Source organism: Branchiostoma lanceolatum, chromosome 11, assembly GCF_035083965.1.
Source record: "Branchiostoma lanceolatum isolate klBraLanc5 chromosome 11, klBraLanc5.hap2, whole genome shotgun sequence".
Classification (NCBI taxonomy): Eukaryota; Metazoa; Chordata; class Leptocardii; order Amphioxiformes; family Branchiostomatidae; genus Branchiostoma; species Branchiostoma lanceolatum.
The window spans coordinates 16161424-16183393 of NC_089732.1; the positions used below are offsets into that span (position 1 = coordinate 16161424).

Sequence of the window (21970 nt, forward strand, 5' to 3'; positions counted from 1 at the left end):
TAAGTGTGATGGGTTTTTCACGCGCTCGACGTGCGGCTCTCCTCCAATTTCAAGAATAATGTAGTCAGTATCAACATTCACATATGCGACAGCCACAGAAGGTTATCAGATATAAATGTCAGTATGATTAAATCACCTATCAAAAAGTCATCGTTTCTTTTATTACACAATGCAATGCATAAGCATATATACCTTTCAGTGCATAGTGGTATCTAGGCACACATGGCAATGCTATGAAAGAAGTCATATAAGAATCAAGTTTATTCAAATGCAATCTTCGTGCTTCTTATCGTATTTAGAAAAGTGATAATGAATTTTTCAAAAGCAGCTTCAATATCAAAGAAGATAAAAAGCTTACTCTTTATTGAGAAGTTTTATTCAATAATACGGACGTTGCTACTTCGTTTTTTATGGCTGCACTTTCCAATTATAGCACTACAAACACATTTTTGAATACGTAAGGGAAAATACCTTTCTGTCTTAACTTTAGATATTTTCATTTGATATTACCATTTTCTTAACCTCAATATTCGCTACAACTGTCCCCAAATCTAGTTTCACGTGCAATAGCTAGGGGCTAATGAAAGGATGTAATCCAACCGCTCCAGCCCCCCCCCCCCCCCCGAATTGTTATCAGACAGGAAGGTAAATTATTCAATCACCTAATATAAAGTCATCGTCTTTTTTATTACCCAATGCAATACACCAAACACATATACGTATCAGTACATGGTCTAAGTACACACGTAACGTTGGAAAATGTTATTAGTTAATTCGCATAAGAATAAAGTTTATTCATACGCGTTCTAGTTACGTCTTATCTTATTTAAAAATTTGACTTTCTTTCAAGAAACTGATTCAATATGAAAGAAGAGAAGATTACAGAGGTTAGAAATACATTCTACTTCGTTGCTATGACCGCATATTCCAAATGCAATCCAGGAAACACATTTCTGAGTACGTAAGGGAAAAAGTACCCTTATTATTACCTTCGCCGAGAAGGTTATGCAGAGGGTAGCGTTTGTATGTATGTATGTATGTTTGTAAAGACCAGCATAACTCGAGAAGGCTTGGATGGATTATCTTGATATTTAGTAGGTGGGTAGGTCTTGATGAGACTAGGAAATGATTAGATTTTGGGTCCCCTAGCGGCTTGTTACGGTACTGCAGCAGAACTTCCTGTTTCGATATCTCGTGTTCTGGACAAGCTATGGAACTGATTTTTGAGTGGTAGATAGCTCTTTGGACAGAGAGTGAGTGGTATAGGTTTTGGCCCCCTAGCGGCTTTTTTGGAACTGCAGGAGCAGGTTTTGGTTCAGACTTTGAAAGGGAATAACTCAAGAAGAGCTTGATGGATGGTTATGATTTTTGGTAAGTAGATAGCGTGAGTGATGATGTACATGATTAGATTCTTATTATGTAAATCAGTATCTAATTTGCATAATTAATGAGGAAAGTTTATATATCCGCCAAATTCCACGATAGGACTCTGTGACATATGTAACTGAAGAAGAGAGAAATATTAATAGATATCAATTATGCAAATGAAGACCTCATTTGCATAATCAATGAGAAAATAGAAAATACTGTAACTCAAGATGGGCTTGATGGATGTTTATGATTCTGGTATGTAGATAGCTTACGTGATACTTTGTATGATTGGACGATAATTATGCAAATCAGATTTTAATTTGCATAATTAATGAGACAATTTTAAAAACCCGTTATGTTCCATGATATGACTATCGAAATATGTGACATTTGTTATTAAGGAATTTTGATACATAGAAAATATACAAATGAATGCCTAATTTGCATAATTAATGACAAACTACTATAATTCCATACAGGTAAATGATGGCAATTTCATACTTTTGTTATTTGGAAGTTATGTGAATGTGAGCATCGTTGAATCAAATTATGCTAATAAGGACCTCATTTGCATAATTCATGATAAATGTTACTTTTGCATAATTCATGATAAATGTTACTTTGTTAGCATAACCTTCTTTGTTAAGCTCATACTTTTGTTTTTTGGGTGAAGAAGATCAACTGGTATGATTTATAATTGATGAGAAACACTCAAAAAGGTTAAAATCATTTGGCGAAGGTATGAGGTCGTGGAACTCTAGTTTAGTCTACTATTGATATTACCTGTCCTTTCTCTTATCCTCAATACTTGCTGTCACTGTCCTCAACTTTAGTTACACGGGGTGTGACTCTACAACAATAGGGCCAAAGCCCCATTCGCAACAGGAGCACCAGCGACGTCGTGACCACCACCATCTTCTGCAGCAGCGTCGCTTGCACACGATTCGAGGAAAGATGCCCCGTTTGTGTCTGCGCGGTCCCTTAAGGTTCAGAGGCGCTCCTGAGGAATTGAAAAGTAAACAACGTGAACGTTATATTAATATTATAGTAAATCGTATCTGCCGGCTATTGATCATCCGCTGATTTCGATTTCCTTTTTGCCCCTATAAACTATGCGAACAATGTGCAAATTTACGTAATTTGCATCCATCTGCACAAAGTGACCATTGCATGTTTTCGATTATTGAGAAATTTGAGACACATTCGTCAATGATTTTGAAAATTATACACACATTAACCCATGCATAGAGGTAATCATTGCGTTCACTTAAGGTACCAATAAATTGTTTATCACTGAATGATGCGTTAACATTGACAACCATTATATAAGAATCATGGTAAAATATCACTCTGACTTAGATAATGTTACATGTCACTGACCATGTGATTTATAATGGCAAAATAGATTTCTTAACAGAACAGACTCTGAATTTTTTTCTGCTTACATTACACAGTACTTTATCATCCTATATCTATCTTTATTTGCTACTTATTAAATGCATCATTCCTAAAGCAATGTACGACATAGACAGGGATGTGTTTTATGAGGAATGTCAACGATCAGCAGTACGACTGTTAACGTGTCCAGGGTCTATTCTTCATAACGACCGTCTTCAGAAACCACCTCCCTTTTATCATTTCTATCCAGACCAAAACATCCACCTACCTCCCAAATAACTATCTTGTCCTAGTTCCTCGTCAGTTGACTCCACAGTGTCCTCCTTGTTGCTTTTCATCAACGCCAGAAGAGACTCCTGTAAAAGAATCGAAATGCATGAGACATGCGATGTTTAAGAGTAACGCCTGCAAGTTTCCACAGATGTGACAAACATTAGAGTTCCACGACTTCATACCTTTGCCAAATGATGTTTACCTTTTCGAGAACTAGTCCTGTATGTTTGTTCGAGTGACATATCATAGATGCTTCTCATTGATTATGCAAATATGGTCCTCGTTTGCTTACGTTTTATCAGTTGTTCATTTATCTACTTAAACAACACAATGCATGAATGTCTTATCTTAGCAAAAAAGGCAATTTAAGCTTTTCCTAAAAAGATATGTAAATGAGGCATCAATAACGTCCACATTTACTTACATTGTAAATGCTGCAAAAATGAAGTATCCATCATTTACCTTTATGGAATTATAGTATCCTTTCATTAATTATCAATATTAAGAATATTTCTGTTTTTCTCAGTCACATATATATGGCATATTTTTGAAAGTCCTATTATACAATGCAGCGGAGTTATAAACTTTCTCATTAATTATCAGATCCTGATTTGTATACTTACCAAACGATTATGTTAGGCACACCACATATATCTATATCCCAAAAACCATGACGATTCGTCAGCCACTTTTTGAATTATTCACTTTCAAAGTTTGAAACAAAATCGCGAGATACCAAAAAACGGAAGTTCCACTGCAGTACCTAGGAAAGCCGCTAGAGGGCAAAAATCTAATTATTTTCTAATTTTTGCCATATCCTACCATCACACGAGGATGGTAGGGTATGAAATCAATTCTTCCAGTCGTTTTTGAGTTATCGTGTTGACCAACAGACACACACAAACACACATAATCACACACACACACAAACGCAACTGAAAACATAACCTCCATGACACATTTCATGGAGGTAAATATACCTATTCAGGTCAAGCTGGTGTGTTACGCTAAAGAGCGGTTATGCCAGCTATATATAGACATAGATATAGAATCCCTGGACATACCTCGTCTGTCTGCTGTGCATCGGTCAGCTGGACGATAGCCAACAGAACAACCACCACCACAGTCAGGTTCACTACAGGCCTCTTCCTCTGTGTGAGACGGATGGACATATGACATGTCAGCTACTGATTGAAAGTAAGTTACCGTCAGTAAACAAATCTGTGGTGAAATTTCAGGAAATTGCCACATTGATTTTATTAGATGCAAATTTGATAATTATAATTGATTAATCTATTAATTAATTATCTTCAAATACGCACTATTTGAGTTTTAGCTGAAATATGACTTTAAAGCCAAAACGATAGTTCTAAACAGCATGATTGTATGGCTAGGTCGCATTAGCTTAAAACACTTCATTTTTACCTCGTCAAAATTGTTTCTATTTTTTTGTAACCTAACTTATATTCTAAACTAGATATTACAAGACAATACATCTTTTTTAGTCTATTTCCAATAGCATCAAAATCTTGTCTGCCATTCCACGACTGCGTTTCAAATAGTTACTGAGGGGCGCGGGTGTTCAAAACACCTGTATTACTAAATAGCTTGACAATACGTCCATAGCAACCTTCCTTGATATCAGATTTCCGTAGCAACCTTCCTTGTACGCAGAATCTGCGGGTAAGTGAAGCTAGTACCCCCTTGGCATACTATCGTCGGATAACAGCTTACATTAGAAAAAGTACACATGCATGTTTTCATATCTTGCAGAATTTCTCAATTCAATGTGTCGCAAGCAATATAACTTTGCCTTGCTGATGTCTACTTGTTTGTTTGTATTGCATGCCGTTAAACTACCTCATGGTGTAACACACTAGGTTTGTACTAAAGAACAGCTTTATTCGATCCACTCACACTGGGAAGGATATCTACCCTTTTCAGGGGCATAATGTCAGGGGGCCCGGGCATGTCAGGGAATTCGAACCAAGGACCCCTGCGTTCTGGGCCAAACACCCTTACCGTCATGCCAACACGACCCCAGAAATGTTTTGTTCACAGGCTTCTACATGGTCCCACATCACAAAAGGCTGTACACCTCAACATACGTCAATCATTTAGTGATTAAATGTTTGTTCACTCAAAACAGTGTACTTAAAACTAACACACACTTTGGATCTTTGATTATGAAGTCTGAAAATCTATGGTTTCTCCGGATAACATGCTTATTTATATTCACAAGGTGAAGGAAATACACGTTGACATGCACGGATAGGCAGAACCAAACTTGCAAGCGCCCTGAAAAGACTGCTTATGGAAATAAGAGTATGTATTGTAAAATACGATACATAATTTTTGCGTGTGTCTGCCAAGCCGCAATGTCGTTAGCAGGTCTGACGGATCTTTGACGGCTAGGTGACAACGGTACATGCAGTCTACAGACTCACCTTCTCCAGGACTTTGGACTCCATTATGTCTCAGCGAACCACCAAATTACCTCACAGATCTTTTCTGTCCTCAGAAGCCGTCCCTACTCACTGGTGTCTGAAAACTAACAAGTGCGCACTTGTCGTATTTTTCACGTCTCTAAACTTCCTTGTTGTTGTTGTTGGTCTAAAAGGCCAACGGACCTACGGCTCTTTTGTACATGATTGACCTTCGCTGGAACCCGATTTGCAGGTATGGTTGACCGGAACGTTCCTGAATAGTAAAAGGGCAGTGTGTGTTGATGTTGAGTTTTGGCAGGTATTCATTAGCCGGGCACCCTCCCCTGAATACAAAGCAACACGCGACAATGTTATCACATTACATACATCAGCTAGCGTTGGTATATTCATTCAAGCTGCTTTAACCCTGCAAGTGTGAGGCAAGTCAGATGGAAACTTTAATCAGACTGGTCTGACACTTGCAGGGTTAATATTATAGTTTCAAGAATCATCATAATAGACAGAGATATTCGATGCATCTTAAGACGATTATTTGAGGAGTAAAGCATTTTACTGAGTTGTCTATTCAGAGCAATAAGATTTATCCGAATTTCTCTGAGCTTACAGACAAAGAAAATACAATTCTTCTTTTAACTACCAAAAAAACCATAATATTTAGAAAAGGCGGGACATTACGTCTTCCATTGCCTACAAAAGAGAAGTCAAACTATTCACTAGTTATAGATAATTACTTTTTATAATTCAGTTTAGCCTCTACTACTTATTTTTTACCCTGTTCTTTTATCCATGTTATTCGCAATTAGCCTTCGGGTAGGAATTTTTGCAATAAATTTATTATTTAAAGTCGGTAATGACCTACAGGTCGCCCTATCTTTTCTCTCACGACAGTATATTAACCAAGAAATAGGAAACAACACGATGAATAAGATCTTCAAATTCATGAACTTACCGTGCCAAAAAGGTGCTAGGTTTCTGTACGATATTCTGTCCTCCGATCAGAAATGTTGTCCGTCCCATGTAGTAATGCGAATATTCAGTTCTGTAGCAGAGGCCCTAATATGTACGTTATATATATTTATGCAGAAATAACATTGTAAAGAAGAGCATTTTAATCTTACCGTCAACATTTCTAGTGGGACGGACGGAATTTGATATTTGTCTACAGATATGTACAATGCCTAGCATGAGAAAATTAAGTAGAATTCTCGCAGTCCGTCTCTACTCGAGCTCATTCTACCTGAGGCTAGTTTACATCTAATAAGCATGTGACGCCATTTAAGTCGTCTCAAGTTCGGCACCCTTTTCACATAGACTTAACAATAACAACAATGAACCTTGTTCTAAAAATGGGGTAGGGAATTTCCCGAGCAGCCTTCGTAACCCCTGCTTCTCCTAATGGGTCAGTGAAGTCATGCTTGTCGCAAACATTGATGTTTCTGACCTTGGGTGAAGAGATGCTGCTACAGTAAGAATTAGTTTAGTGCTTAGATGAGTGGCCCCCTACGGCCTTGCACTGAGCGAGTTCGTAAAAAAAAAGCACAGATGAAGATGACTCGTGCACCGAGCAGTGCTTTTATTGTCAGTATACTTTTGATTCTACATAGTGAACAGACAATCTAGTCTGTAACTTATATCACAACTTTGTCATGAGCACATTTATTTAACCCTGTTAACCCACATAAAAAGAACAAGTGCGATTGCAGCAGTAGTAACCCACACTGCAGCGACGATACCAGTACCAGCCACCACAGCTTCTCCGTGGGCAGTAGGACACACAGGGACAGCTAACAGTCCGCCGCCGACGACGACCTGACCAAAGGCCACGCTTCTTACGGACACGACCTTCCTCCTTTGGCTCCACTCCTGCAGTGTAGAATGTACATGTGCTCGTCAATTCACAGTTTACTGGTAACCTATTCCTTACAATGACAGTGAAAATGGGCCCTTCCCTGTGTGAGTGGATCAAACCTTACAGTCTGGTCTCCAGGTTGACATCTTTAAAAGGTGATAGTCACCTGTTTTATCAACCCTTCCACACAAGATGGAAAATGTCAAAGACTCAATAGAAAGGATTGAATGAAAATACTTACCTACAATACCCCTGCTCTCTTCTAGCTTTCGATATCCATCCTTAGCATTAGCCTCGTTTTCCTCCAGTGCGCCAGTGGTCTGAAGGGGTTTCTGAAATAACCAGAAAACACAAAAGACTCACAAAATCGTAGACTTATGTATCTCTTTGTAAGAGAAAAGTTGCCATTAGAATAACAATTGAATACTGTACTACATACTTCATGTGGTTGTTGCGCCTCAGCAGGTAGGAGCGCGATCAGCACAGTCGCCACACCCACAACCAGCATCAGCGTTGTCATGGAGACGCGGAGTCCGGTCCACTGCTGCTTCAAGAAGGACAACATTAACTTTTGTTATCGAATGACTCAAAAATGTAATACAAAATAAAACTGACAGAATCATTAACTCAGTATAACTCAGACTTACACATATACCAATGCAGTTCCACGACCTCATACCTTCGTCAAATGATTTTAATCTTTATGACTGACTTATTTAGGAGTCTTTCTCATCAATCATAAATCATACCAGTTGATCCTCTTCACCCAAATAAGAAAAGTTGTCCAAAGTATGAGCTTATCAAAGAAGGTTATGCTAACATTTATCATCAATTATGCAAATGGGGTCCTTATTAGCATAACTTGATTCAACGATGTTCACATTCACATAACTTTCAAATGCCCCAAGTAGGAAATTGCCAAAATTTACATGTATGTTATTATGGTAGTTTCTCATTAATTATGAAAATTGTGCCTAAAATTGCATATTTTCTATCTATTAACATTCCTCTCTTCCTCAGTTACAAGTGCCACATATTTGAATAGTCATTTCACGAACACAGCGGGTTTTAAAAATTGTCTCATTAGTTATGCAAATTAGACTCTGATTTTCAAAATTATATCCAATCATACAAAGCATCACGTAATCTATCTACATACCAAAAATCATGACCATCCATCAAGCCCATCTTGAGTTATAGTCTTTTCTCATTAATTATGCAAATGAGGTCTCATTTGCATAGTTGGTATCTATTAATATTTCTCTCCTCCCCGGTTACATATGTCACATGTTTGAGAGTGCTGTCATGGAATTTGGCGGATATATAAACTTTCCTCATTAATTATGCAAATTAGATACTGATTTGCATAATAAGTATCTAATCATGTTCATCATCACTCAAGCTATCCACTTACCAAAATTCATGACCATCCTTCAAGCCCTTCTTGAGTTATTCCCTTTCAACAAAGTCTGAAGCAAAACCTGCTCCTGAAGTTCCAAAAAAAACGGTAGGGGGCCAAAACCTATAACACTTCCTCTCTGTCCAAAGAGCTATCTACCACTTAAAAATCAGGACCATAGCATACCCAGAACACGAGATATCAAAACAGGAAGTTCTGCTGCAGTACCGTAACAAGCAGCTAGGGGACCAAAAATCAAATCATTTCCAAGTCTCATCAAGACCTACCCACCTACCAAATATCAAGACAATCCATCCAAGCCTTCTCGAGTTATGCTGTTTGTTACAAATAAACACACAAATGGTACCCTCTGCATAACCTTCTCGGCGAAGGTAACAAGAATGAACGCATTGTTTAAACAATTAGCTAGGCGTGTTGCAACCTTCCTTCAAATCGTTATCTCCAGAGCAACCTCCTTTGCAGTTGAAAGTTTCCTTAACAACCTTTTTTACAGACAGACCTCCTATCTGCAGCCAAGTCAGCCAAATACCACAGTGAAATATTATCTGTCTCTGTATTTTTCTATTGAAAGGGACTTCACAGCACTAAATATGACACTCATTTTAGATAAGCTACAAAGTAAGGGTAAATAGGCACTTGAACATAGAGGGACTGACGGATCGGATAGAATCAAATTTGCAAGTGATCACGAAAAGAATAGTTGGAAATAGGTATTGTATTAAAATGATACATGCGTTTACATGTATGTCTTCTAGACAGTACAATCGTTGGATAGTCTCGGCTACATGACACAAATATTCTACAGACCCACCTTTTTCAGGGCTTTGGAGCCCATTATGTCTCTCAGCAAACCACAAGATTAGTTCGAATATTTTTTTCTGTCCTCAGAAGCAGTCTCGTCTCACTGGCGTCTGGAAACTAACTGCGCACTTGTCGTATTTTTCACGTCTTAAACTTCCTTGTTATTGTTGTTGGTCTTAAAGGTAAACGGACCCACGGCTCTTTTATGCATGCTTGATCTTAGCTGGAACCCGATATGCAGGTGTAGTCAGAGGGAAGTGTTTGTTGATGTTGGCCTTGGACCAAAAGCTGGCAGGTATTCATCAGAGGCACCCTACCCTGAACACAGAGGAAAGAGCGGCGCACACAAACATATTTTGCATCACTATGGAATAAGGGGATCGAGTCTGGGGAAGTAATAAGAACCTGGTAGCTTGTACGCTGGCAAATCTTCTGGGATTGTTTTGGCTTTGTGTAAGATCGGAAACCTTTTTATTCAGACGCCATGTGTCTCGATTCTGCACTATTGTTGCAAAATGTTTGTGTGCCTTGTTCATTTACAGTTAGTACTGTACCTAACTTTCTGTATAGGGCCACATGATGTTTTACACGTTTTGTTAACGTTTCATCCCGTTCTTTGTCAAGGTATTTTTGACTTCGCCGAGAAGTCTATGTTTTGATGCTTGTCTGTGTGTCTGTTAGTGAACAGAATAAGTCGAGAACGCCTGGATGGATTGTTGTCGTATTTGGTGTGTTGATGTGTATGTGGGAAATCTCAAGATGATTAGATTTTGGGCGAAGTACTTTGCATAATTAACGAGAAAAGTGTAAAAATGTGTTATATTGTATATACTACTAGCTCAGGGTACCAGCTGGAACGTGTTACTCGTGTAGGGGAAGTGTTCCTGGTGTAGTAAGGAGATATTCCCATTGGGCCAGGGGGTTTTACCGTGTCGCCTAAAACGTGTTGGCTGGCACAAATTGGCTTCTCACTGACTTTTAGATCTTGATCTTGTGAAATTGCACTGTTCCTCAAGGCACTGTGCAAGTAGTTACCTTCGCCGAGAAGGTTATGCATAGGGTAGCGTTTGTATGTATAAGAAGACCTGAGCATAACTCAAGAATGCCTGGATGGGTTGTCTTGATATTTGGTATGTTGGTAGGTCTTGGTGAGACCTGAAAATGATTAGATTTTGGGGCCCCTAGCGGCTTGTTATAGTACTGCAGCGGAAATTCCTGTTTTGATATCTCTTGTTTTGGATATGCTATGGAACCGACTTTTGAGTGGTAGATAACTCTTTGGAAAGAGAGTAAAAGGTATCGGTTTGGACACCCTAGCGGCATTTTCTGGGACTGCAGGAGCAGGTTTTGCTTCAGACTGTGAAAGGGAATAACTCAAGAAGGGCTTGATGGATGGTCATGCTTTTTGCAGTGGATAGCTTGAGTGATGATTTACACATGATTTAATACTTATTATGCAAATCAGTATCTAATTTGCATAACTAATGATGAAAATTGATACATCCTCCAAATTCCATGATAGGACTCTCAAACATGTGACATGACCGAGGAAGAGAGAAATAGTAATAAATATCAACTATGCAAATGAAGACCTCTTTTGCATAATTAATGAGAAATACTATTACTCTATAACTTACGTGGTGCTTTGTTTGATTGGATGATAATGATGCAAATCAGATTCTTATTTGCATAATTAATGAGGCAATTTAAAAACCCGCTGTGTTCCATGTTAGCCTATTCAAATATGCGAATTTGTAACTGAGGAATAAAGGAATGTTGATAGATAGAAAATATGCAAATGTAGACTTATTTGTATAATTAATGTCTAACTACTATAATTCCATACTAGTTAATGACGGCAATTTCATACTTGTGGCATTTGGAAGTAGTGTGAATGTGAACACCATTGAATCAAATTATGCTAATAAGGAGCTTATTTGCATAATTGATGATAAATGTTAGCATAACCTTCTTTGTTTAGCTCATAGTCCTACTTTGGACAACTTGTGTTATTTGGGTGAAGACGACCAACTGGTCTGATTCATAATTGATGAGAAACACTCCCAATACGTCAGTCATAAAAGTTATTAAAGATCATTTGGCGAAGGTCGTAGAACTCTTGTTAATAGTCCACCACTGTTGAGATAATAGGTTTACGTACACATATTGGCTTAAAGACTTCTATTCAAAAGTGTTCCTCAGTTTTACTCATCGACTCAAAGGTAGATGACATACATTACTTAATATTTAGACATACATAATTGATTTAATATTTATACAAATCATACTAATTGTATGCGTGAACTAGTTCTTAATGCTTTATTACCATAGTTATACAGACGAATACAATTTAGCATATTTCACAAATTCTGTCTATGGACCGGCGTCTAACAACTGACGGCAATAGTTTTTCATACGTTGTAGATTTTCTTATTGTCACCAAGCTTAGTTTGCCATGCGCTGGGGAAAGTTCCCTTGCCAAAGCATTTTGTTTTGTTTTGTTTAATACCAAGAGGTACTGTAAATTTCAATAATCGTCAATAATCATTTTCATTGAATTCTTGTGCACTCAGAACAGTCAAACACTTACCTTTTTTGGGACTCTTGTGTTCATTATTGAACACAAGAAAAACTCAAGAAATCTTGTGTTCTGCAATCATGCCCTTCAGTCCCTACCCACATCGTGTCTGAGAGCTAACTTCGCACGGCTGGCCAGGGTCTAGTTTCAGTAAATGTTTTGTTCTGCTAAAGTAACAGAAAACTCCATTGTTGCCGTTTGAAAAGGTTGATACGTTATACCTGAACCCCTTTGATGTCACCTACGTTTACCTAAATGCGACAACCTTTTCAATGCTTAGGTCACTGTTAACCCCACAACAACGTTTACCCCTGTTAACAAATGCTTAATTTCCTAGCAGGCGTTTGGATCAAATGGGGGATAGTGAGTGAGTGAGTGAGTGAGTGAGTGAGTGAGTGAGTGAGTGAGCGAGTGAGTGAGTGAGTGAGTGAGTGAGTGAGTGAGTGAGTGAGTGAGTGAGTGAGTGAGTAACGATCAGGCTCACTATTCTTGTTTAAGCCTGTCTCCACAACATTTGGTACTTTCTTGAGTCTTTTTTATACTTCTCGACTCCTCCTCCTAATAAAAGTAGAAGTTGCTGAGGTTGACTCAGTTCATAGATTTACATACAACCATTGACTTAAAAACAGACCTCTCACCATGTCGCTACGACATGCAGTGAAATTGCGTGGTATTGTTCACTGAGTGTAGAAATCAATAGTTTTAATACCCAACGCAACACAACACAACGCAAAACGCTATAACACAGTTCAATAGGCACAATATCAATTTTATTTTCATCGTCGCCACATCAGAAAAAAACACAGGGGAAATGTCCCGAAAAGACCAAAGCCAAAAACAACTGAGAACTTACTCACAAAAGTACAAGTGAGCCTGTAACGAGTAACACACTCGTTGCATTTAAAACAGAGTAATCTAACATAATCATGTGGTTGGACCTGCAGGCCTGACACATCAGCTCCTGTACTGATAAATACAGTATAACATCAGTTGTACATAGTTTTTATCTCCATGAAAAATGGAGATATTGTTTTGGGTGTGTCTGTGTGTGTGTTTGTTTGTCTGTTTGTCTGTCTGTTTGTGTTTCCGCACTACTGTAGTCAGCATAACTCAGGAACCTCTTGATGGAATACGATGATATTTGGTATGTTGGCAGGTGTTGTGAAGCCGAAGTTCAAGGTCGATTTTGGGCCCCCTGGTATGTGACCTTGGTACTGCAACGGAACTTCAATTTTTGTATCTTTTGACCTGGACGTGCTGTGGTCTTGATTTTTGGGTGGCAGATAGCTTGTGATGTAACAAAGAAGTGGTGTAGGTTTGGGACCCCTAGCAGCTTCCTCTGAAACTGCAGGGGCGTTTTTTAGAAAATCTTCTAAGGAGAATAACTGAACAAAGGAACGACGGATTTCCATGATATTTAGTATGTAGGTAGCTTAGATAGAGATATACACAATGAAGTGCAAATTATGCTAATTGGGACTTAATTTGCATAGCTAATGAGGAAAACCTATATTTGCAGTGTTTTCCATTATCAGACTCAAATACATGTAACATATGTAGTTTATGGAAAGTCGAGCATCAACAGATACCAATTATGCAAATGAATTCATTATTTGCGTAATTAATGCAAAACACCATAATTCATCTAATTGAAAAATTATAGACCTGTCAATATTGCAACATATGTAAGTTAGATAAAGGTGTTTATGACCAAGCATATCTTATGCAAATGTGTTAGTTATTTGCATGAATAGAATTGTTCATGGAGATATGAGGTCGTGGAACTCTTGTTTTTAAAGTAAACCTTAATCTTGTGACCTCTTACTCTTTCCCCAATTTGGCCTTTATTATCTCCATGAAAAATGTATCTCCATGAAAAATGGAGATATTGTTTTGGGTGTGTCTGTCTGTTTGTCTGTTTGTGTTTCCGCAATACTGTAGTCAGCATAACTCAAGAACCTCTTGATGGATTACAATGATATTTGGTATGTGGGCGGGTGTTGTGAAGCCGAAGATAATGGTCGATTTTGGGCCCCCTGGTATGTAACCTTGGTACTGCAGCAAAACTTCAATTTTTGTATCTTTTGACCTAGACGTGCTGTGGTCTTGATTTTTGGGTGGCAGATAGCTTGTGATGTAATAAAGAAGTGGTGTTGGTTTGGGCCCCCTAGCAGCTTCCTCTGGAACTGCAGGGGCGTTATTTTGAAAATCTGAAGTAGAATAAGTAGAATAACTGAACAAAGGAACGACGGATTTCCATGATATTTAGTATGCAGGTAGCTTAGATAGAGATATACACAATGAAGTGCAAATTATACTAATTGGGACTTAATTTGTATAGCTAATGAGGGGAATCTATATTTGCAGTGTTTTCCATTATCAGACTCAAATACATGGAACGCATGTAGTTTATGGAAAGTGATCATCAACAGATACCAATTATGCGAATGAATTCCTAATTTGCATAATAAATGCAAAACATCATATCTCATCTAATAGGAAAATTATAAGACTGTCAATATGAATCTTAGTATGCAGGTAGCTTAGACAGAGATATACATAATGAAGTTAAAATTATGCTAATTGTGACTTAATTTGCATAGCTTATGAGGAAAATCTATATTTGCAGTGTTTTCCATTATCTGACTCAAATACATGTAACATATGTAGTTTATGGAGAGTGGAGCATCAACAGATACCAATTATGCGAATAAATTCCTACTTTGCATAATAAATAAAAAAACACAATAATTCATCTGATTGGAAAATTATAGGACTATCAATATTGCAACATGTTTAAGTTAAATAAAGGTGTTTATGACCAAGCATATATCATGCAAATGTGTAAGTTCTTTGCAAAAATTGAATTGTTCATGGAGATATGAGGTGGTGGAACTCTTGTTAAATATTGTTTTATTGTTACAATGGGTGGTGTATAGTGTACTTTCTTCGTATAGAAAATCAGTAAGTAAGGCCACTTTTATGGATGACATCCTCTGCAGACTCCAAATTCCAGTGCTCGCGGGCGTAAAACCAATGTTGGCAAAAAAAGAAACGAGACACCTAACGTTACATTTTCAAACTCGAGTACCATAATGCATGTAAGAGGAATCAAAGCGATGAAACATGGTATCACAACCAACAAGGTTTTTTATTCATATGTTTTATGATTATAAACAGTAAGTAACACTAATGTCAACATTAAAATTATTATCCGGGTTTGTATAACACATCAACAATAGAGATAAGGACGTATAGACAACGCTTTTGGCCACAGGGGGTCTCATAATGATGGCATCCATAAAATTTACTTGCTGTGGCATTTCTAATTCCTTGGTTAATTTGATAAGTGTTTCTATTATTTCCATTATGTGTGTCTGCGTTTATTTTTTTTATTACTTGTCTCAGTATGAAGAGCATATGAAAACATGAAAAACACATTGGTGGTTAACAGGGGAAGGATGGCATTTATTAAGACAATGTATGCAAAAATGACATCCCGGGGAGTGATTTTGTCCACTCTATCCTGTAACAATGGTTTCATAATATGTGCTGAGTAATACAGTTTTTACATCACTTTTCCCTCCTTTTAAACTAAACCTCCCTCTTATATGACCTCCGACTCTTTCCCCCCAGTTTTTATAAATTGCTTCTGCAATGAATGTTTCAATTTCCTATAGCAATTCAGTAAGTAATGCCATAAGACGAATTGAAATGATACTCACTACAAATTGTGTTGGTCAAAGACAATATTGAGATGTGGCATCTATAGTATATCAATTGCATTGTACCTTTGCTATCTAAAAGAACAGTCAGTATGAACAAGCTAGTCTGCAGAATAGGCTACCGTCAATTATCACTGGTTATAATTGTTTCACACTAAAGAAATAACAGATAAATTGATAATTAGTATACATCCATACTAGGCTTCACTGTGACATGGCAAACCTACAATTAGATAAAACTTGTAGTTCTGCCCAGAATTTCAGTCGGAGGACAACTGCGATGCATTTATTATGAACAGTAGTTAGTACACCCTAAAGGTACACTTGTGCTGGCAGCAGTAACGGCTCACATGGCAGCGACGTCTAAACCACCATCCACTGCAGTGTGTACGTGAGCAGTACTTCACACAGTAACAGCGTGCGCGACTGCCCCACCAACCGAGGAGCGACCGCCCCACACGGACATGCTCTCCATCCTCTTCAGTCTCATCTGCAATTAAATGTGACCATACATTCACATACTTCAAGTAATAAACCAAGGGGAGCTACAAACCAGTAAAAGTGACCATATGTTTAGCACATGGCATGTGTTCCAAAAAGTAAGGTTGAAAAAGCAGGAAAGAGCATGTAAGAATTCTGTTATCGCAGCTTTGCTTAATGTTGACAAGTCTTTTGTGCTTACTTAATCGTCAAAAGATGGAACAGGAGAAAAACAGAGAGGAAAGTCAGAGCGAGAGAAACTGTACATTTTCATCTCCCTACACCCATACACCAACCCTCGTGAACAACATTTTGGTTGAAGGATTTATAGGATCCCCGTGCCAAGGCATACAGGCTCGTTGAATATTGGAATCTTAAGTCGCGTATTTGAATCTAGTATGCGTAAAGAATGATTTTTTGATTCTGCCTAACATTTGGCAAATTTCCATGATATCGCTTGATCTAAAGTTATTAGTTAGACAAATGAAATATTCTCACCTGGGCTGTCTTCGGTCTCTTCTGGTCCATCCTCAGTGTCTTCCATTACCGACAGGAGAGACTGCTGAAGAAACAGAAAACACAATTTAGAATCCACTAAGGTGCAATTTCATCCTGGCAAAAAGCCCCAAAAGCTAAAAAGTAAATGAAAGTCACACTTTGAATACTAGAAGCTTACTTCCTCAGGCTCTGCTGCAGCCGGTTCGAACAGGATCAGCAGAACCACCACACCCATAAACAGCATCACGGTTGCCATGGAAACATGTCCAGCCCGCTGGATGAAAGCATTTCAGGTTAGAGAAAACAGGTATAGAGGTTATATCTAGTGTGCATGAAATGCGCGTTCATTAGCATCCTTTATATGTTTAGAAGAATTGAAAACATCTGCCTAAGCTTCAACTCAGAATCAGAAGCAGGTAATGACATGTCGGTCAAGAACAAACTGGCAATCTTGTTCATCCACGTGCATTTCTTACAATATCATGTTTGGAGTGAAGACATTGACATTGATGTTCATAGATATTAGAACAACTGTTGCTAATAAACGATATTCATTCGAGGCATTACAAAACGTGTGAGAAAGATAAAAGTTTCCAACGTTAGACATATACATGTTGTACATGCAAGCAGTTTCACTTCTTCTGCGAACGTCAATGCTCTTAATGTCTGAAAGGTAATTTTCTTGCTTATAATTTAGCCTCCGTTGCAGTCCTTTTCCCCGCAGCGTATCTGCTTGGGATCCCGTATCCGCTATAGACCCTGTGTCCCCAGCAGCAGACACAGGGTCTATAGCGGACACAGGGGCACGGCGGATACGGGATCCCAAGCAGATACGCGGCGCCCTCCCCCCCAAAAAAAAATTGAACAAAAAAACGCTGCGGGGAAAAGGACTGCAACGGAGGCTACTTATAATTCCTGTTTAAGGTAGAAAGAAAGGATAGTTTGGAATTGTTTCGAATAGCGCAATGCCAATTTTGTATATAAATATCTTGTACACGTTGTCGTAACTGAGTGTTGATTATATTTATATGGTATGACTTCGGGTTCAGCCACATGAGATGAACTTTGGATATCGGAAGTCAGCGGCTCTGCAAAAGAGCCGAAAATAACGCCTTGTTACTTCTTTTTTTTTTAAATTCTTGCAATGTCTGAGTGTAACGTGTACTGTATCTTATCACCTTAAAATTTTCTCACGACCTCAACAAGATGAGCATGTCAAGTTCTTCGATTCTCCTACTTCTCTCTACCCACTCTGTCTTTGAGATTTAAGTGTGTAGTGTAAGTATATCTACATGTATTACCTGTAAAATATTGTAAATGTGTTTATGAGTCAGGGATAACTAAGGACTTAACTGAAGTTAACAGGTGTACATGTACGTCCATAGCAACCTTCCTTGTAGTTGATATCTGCCTAGCAACCTTCCTCGTAAACAGATTTCACAACTGTTGTTTTATTCCCTATCCCCGATCTTCTAACCTGGAATAAGTCTATGCAGCTTGAGATATACTTATGTCTCAATGCAGCTTGCGATTTAGTTGTGATCACATGTACATATCTTGCAGTACTGTTTGTCATATATTACCTGTGCCAAGGAGGATAATGTTTTAATCTATTCAGTTGTAAATCACAGGTGATTTTGGTAATACGTATACTCCACCATATAGCCATGTCTTTGAAACGATTTGAGACCATTTTGCAACGTGTGCACCCGGACCATCGACTAATAACTTACTGCCGTTTTTTTAGTATCTTGTAGAATTTCTTATTGTGTCTTCAACAGTAAAACGTTGCCTTGCTGACAAACTTTAAACGTTCATTACCAACATTTTGTTTCGTTCACAATCCCCTACATATTAGAACCTGATGTAGACTTCGGTATTCATTGACAGATCATTTATTCATACACTAAATGAATGTTCACCCACCAAAAACAACATTGAAAACATTGAAAATTAGGAAAGTCTGAAAACGTATCGTTTCCCCAGAGAAGGTACTTTTATCCATTGAATACAGCAACAATGTGAAGGAAAGACACTTGGAAATACACTGATAGACGGATAGAACTCGCAAGTGTCCCGAAAAGACTGCTAATGGAAATATTTATTGAAAAAAAGTTTGACAGGCTATAATATCATAGCAATTCTGACGGATCTTTACACAGCTACATTACAAAATAAGTCTACAGACCTACCTGATTTGCCATCATCATGTCTATTACAACGAACCACAAAATTAGCTCGCAGATCTTTTCTGTCCTCAGAAGCCGTCCCTACTCACTGATGTCTGAAAATTAACTGCGCATTTGCAGTATTTTTCACGTTTTAAACTTCCTTGTTATTGTTATTTTAAAAGGCGAACGGGCATGGACTCCTTTATACGTGATTAACCTTTACTGGAACCCGATATACAAGTGTAATTGACCGGAACGTTCCTGTATAGTCAGAGAGCAGTGTTTGTTGATGTTGGGTTTGGGCCAAATCTGACAGGTAATCAGCCGGACACCCTACCCTGAGCACAGAACACAACACGACGCCTGTTACATTCATATACGAAGCCTTTGTGAAAGAAGTGAGGGCGACTTTGCAGGCTGAGCGGTAAGAACCTGGAAATTTGCGGGCTTTCATATTTCCTAGGGTTGTTCTTTGTAAGCTCGGCCTTGTGCCTTGTTCATGACCACTTACAGCCATTGTCTCATTTTACAATGCCAAACATTCTGCCTTGGTCCACATGATGTTTAAAACTGTTAGTCGTTACATCCTGTTTCCTTTGTAGAACTTTATACAATCTTTTTCACAGTCTATAATTGCTTAGGTTGATTCAGTTCATAGATTTACGTACTATTTTTTACTAAATATTTCTAACCATGTTGCTACGACATGCAATAAAATCGCTAGGTGTTATTCATAGAGCGTGAAACCTCAACAAGGAACGGCATTTAGTTGCAATACCAAATTAAACACACGTTGCTGTAACGCAGAACAAAACTACGTATTACGCACTAAAATAGACGAAATATGAATTTTTATTTGTCACCAAATCGCACAAAGTACCAAAGTACAAAAAAAACACCAAAAAAAAACAACATAGAAAATATTAGAAATAAGTTTTCTACCGATTGATACATTACAATACACCATTGTGGTTATTTTTTTTTTTTTTTACTATGCACAAGCCACAGTCCTCAGCTTAGCAGATGGTGAGTCCGGGATGAACACCTTCCCTGTTCGATAAGTGTGATGGGTTCTTTAATGCGCTTAAGGTGGTTGCTCTTCTCAAAAATGGAACATCCATTTGACGTCCTATCGGCTAGATACTCATTTTACCTGAGTGAAGTGAGGAAAGTCACGAAAACAGCAAGTAAACATTGTCATAGCGGCTTACGTAAATTCCAACTACTGGAATAAACAAACTAGAGAAGACTAGGTCTTTCTGTCACTGGGTCGAAGAAAGACTACTGGGGATGTTAACTACGCACTATGAAACTTACGCTATTCCCAGCGGTGCCTGGTCGCCATCTTGGATTTTCCCAATTCGCGCAATGTTTCATGGGAAATTTCCGACTTCTCACGCATATTCACGCGAGAATGTCACGGCGAGATCATAACATAAGCACATGGCCGCGCGCGGCCGGGGCCGAAACATGTCCTCGGACCCGGTTTTTACACCCCTTATCATACCTGGAAGCTCTCAGAGTAGCGGCAAGAAGTCCTCAGACATTACTCTAGGTACAGAGCTTTCTGTAGTGTGCGACAGTTTTCCGGTTCTTGATCCTGCCCCTTCTGTCAAGCGATTTTTGTGTTTTGTTTTTGGCAATGGAGCTATGTCAACATTAACATTTGACGTCGGAGAGGAGGGGATTAACTTGACAAAGATGAAGGTAGGTAATGATTTATATATTGCAAAATGTCCATAATTTTAACTGGATGATGTATATAATATAGCTTGTGAAATAATTCAACTAAAATGACAATGTTGCTTTTATGGATAATGTTAAGAAGTGTCAGATGATTGATGACATATTTCTGTTATAATGAACTAGGAGGTGAAAGCCATGCCCCACCTGCCATGTGGCAGCACAGCGGTCTGGGGCCCCCCCTTGCCACCTAAACCTGGAAAGGCCATCAGACAAGTCGTTCTCTGGGGCGGCTTGGACAAGGGAAGGTGGTGCTGTTCAAATGACCTGATTAAGGTGCTTATCTTCTGTTCATCTTATAGCATAAATTTACACTTTCTCTTCCTATTTATTGAGCTGATACACCATCATCATTATGACCCGACTCAAAATAAACCTGTTCTCAATGGGTCCTCAGTGTGTCCTGAATACCATTAACTACTAAATAATTTTAAAGTCACTGCAATAAGATCAGAAATAATCAACATAACAAAAATATCACTGGTACCTTACATTGAAACCAAATATTGAATCTAGTGTAATAATCTGTATACTGATGTTTGCAGGTTGACCTGACCATGACACCAAAGACTACCACAGCTAAGGTCTGCATCCTTCCTGGGGAGAAACAAGACAGTGTCCCTTCTTCCAGAACTGGGCACATCCTGGTGGCCATCAGCAGCACACAAGCCATACTGTTTGGAGGGCTGGAGCTGTCCAGCAGGCACAAGAGATTCGGCACATGCGCACACAGCTGCCGAGATGGTTATTTTTATTCGCTGGACATGCCAACACTGTGCTGGCAGAAGTTGCCTCTATCACCATTAGTTCCGAGGGCATACCACTCTTCCACATGGATACCTGCGTCATCCACCATTGTGATTGTAGGTGGTATTACCTATAGTGGTCACTGCCCATCAGAGAGACTGTCAATCTCAGATGTAGTTTGCCTTAAGATCTATGATGGCCAGTATACCCTGAGAGAGGCTCACATGGAAGGGGTGCCTGACTCGTATGTGTCGAGTGCCTCTGCCTCTGCTCTCTGTGATGATCGTTTTGTTGTCTATGGTGGGTACCGTCATGACAAGTCTGGTCTTCATCGCCCAGAGTCAAGTAGTAATATGTACATCTTGGACCTACGAACAAGGAAGGCTGTTGTGCACCATGCACCAAGTAAAATGGCCAGTGCAGGCCATACGTGCCAAAGATTAAATGATAGTACTGTAGTCCTGATTGG

General features: G+C 38.7%; 2 protein-coding genes across 5 annotated transcripts in view; both read right to left on the reverse strand.

Moving 5' to 3' along the window:
- Positions 1–21970, reverse strand: part of LOC136444535 (uncharacterized) — a 36801-nt gene that overhangs the window by 4093 nt on the left and 10738 nt on the right. Inside the window, exons 1-4 of one of the 4 annotated variants that reach the window (XM_066442132.1) lie at positions 19033–19865; positions 17019–17114; positions 16841–16904; positions 16161–16352 (exon numbers count right to left, since the gene is read on the reverse strand). The exons of 1 other annotated variant lie outside the window; for it this stretch is intronic. In XM_066442132.1, coding sequence (XP_066298229.1) covers positions 16165–16352; positions 16841–16904; positions 17019–17114; positions 19033–19050 — 366 coding nt within the window. In that variant the 5' untranslated portion in view covers positions 19051–19865 and the 3' untranslated portion in view covers positions 16161–16164. Of the gene's footprint in view, positions 1–16160; positions 16353–16840; positions 16905–17018; positions 17115–19032; positions 19866–21970 lie in introns of those variants that run through there. 2 more of the 4 variants (XM_066442131.1, XM_066442130.1) reach the window with 2 other exon arrangements.
- Positions 7035–9744, reverse strand: LOC136444534 (uncharacterized). Its single transcript, XM_066442129.1, has 4 exons — positions 9570–9744; positions 7778–7882; positions 7580–7670; positions 7035–7352 (listed from the first exon to the last, which is right to left on the reverse strand). Exons 1-4 carry the CDS (start codon positions 9591–9593, stop codon positions 7159–7161), a joined length of 414 nt encoding a protein of 137 aa, XP_066298226.1. The 5' UTR covers positions 9594–9744; the 3' UTR covers positions 7035–7158.

What these genes read in the sequence shown, in the direction of transcription:
- LOC136444534 (XM_066442129.1), bottom strand. Translation starts at nt 9,593, where the DNA reads ATGGGCTCCAAAGCCCTGAAAAAG. An exon ending in GCTCCAAAGCCCTGAAAAAG is followed by an intron (nt 7,883 to 9,569) that starts GTGGGTCTGTAG and finishes TTCTTGAAGCAG; the next exon opens with CAGTGGACCGGACTCCGCGT. An exon ending in AGGCGCAACAACCACATGAA is followed by an intron (nt 7,671 to 7,777) that starts GTATGTAGTACA and finishes TGGTTATTTCAG; the next exon opens with AAACCCCTTCAGACCACTGG.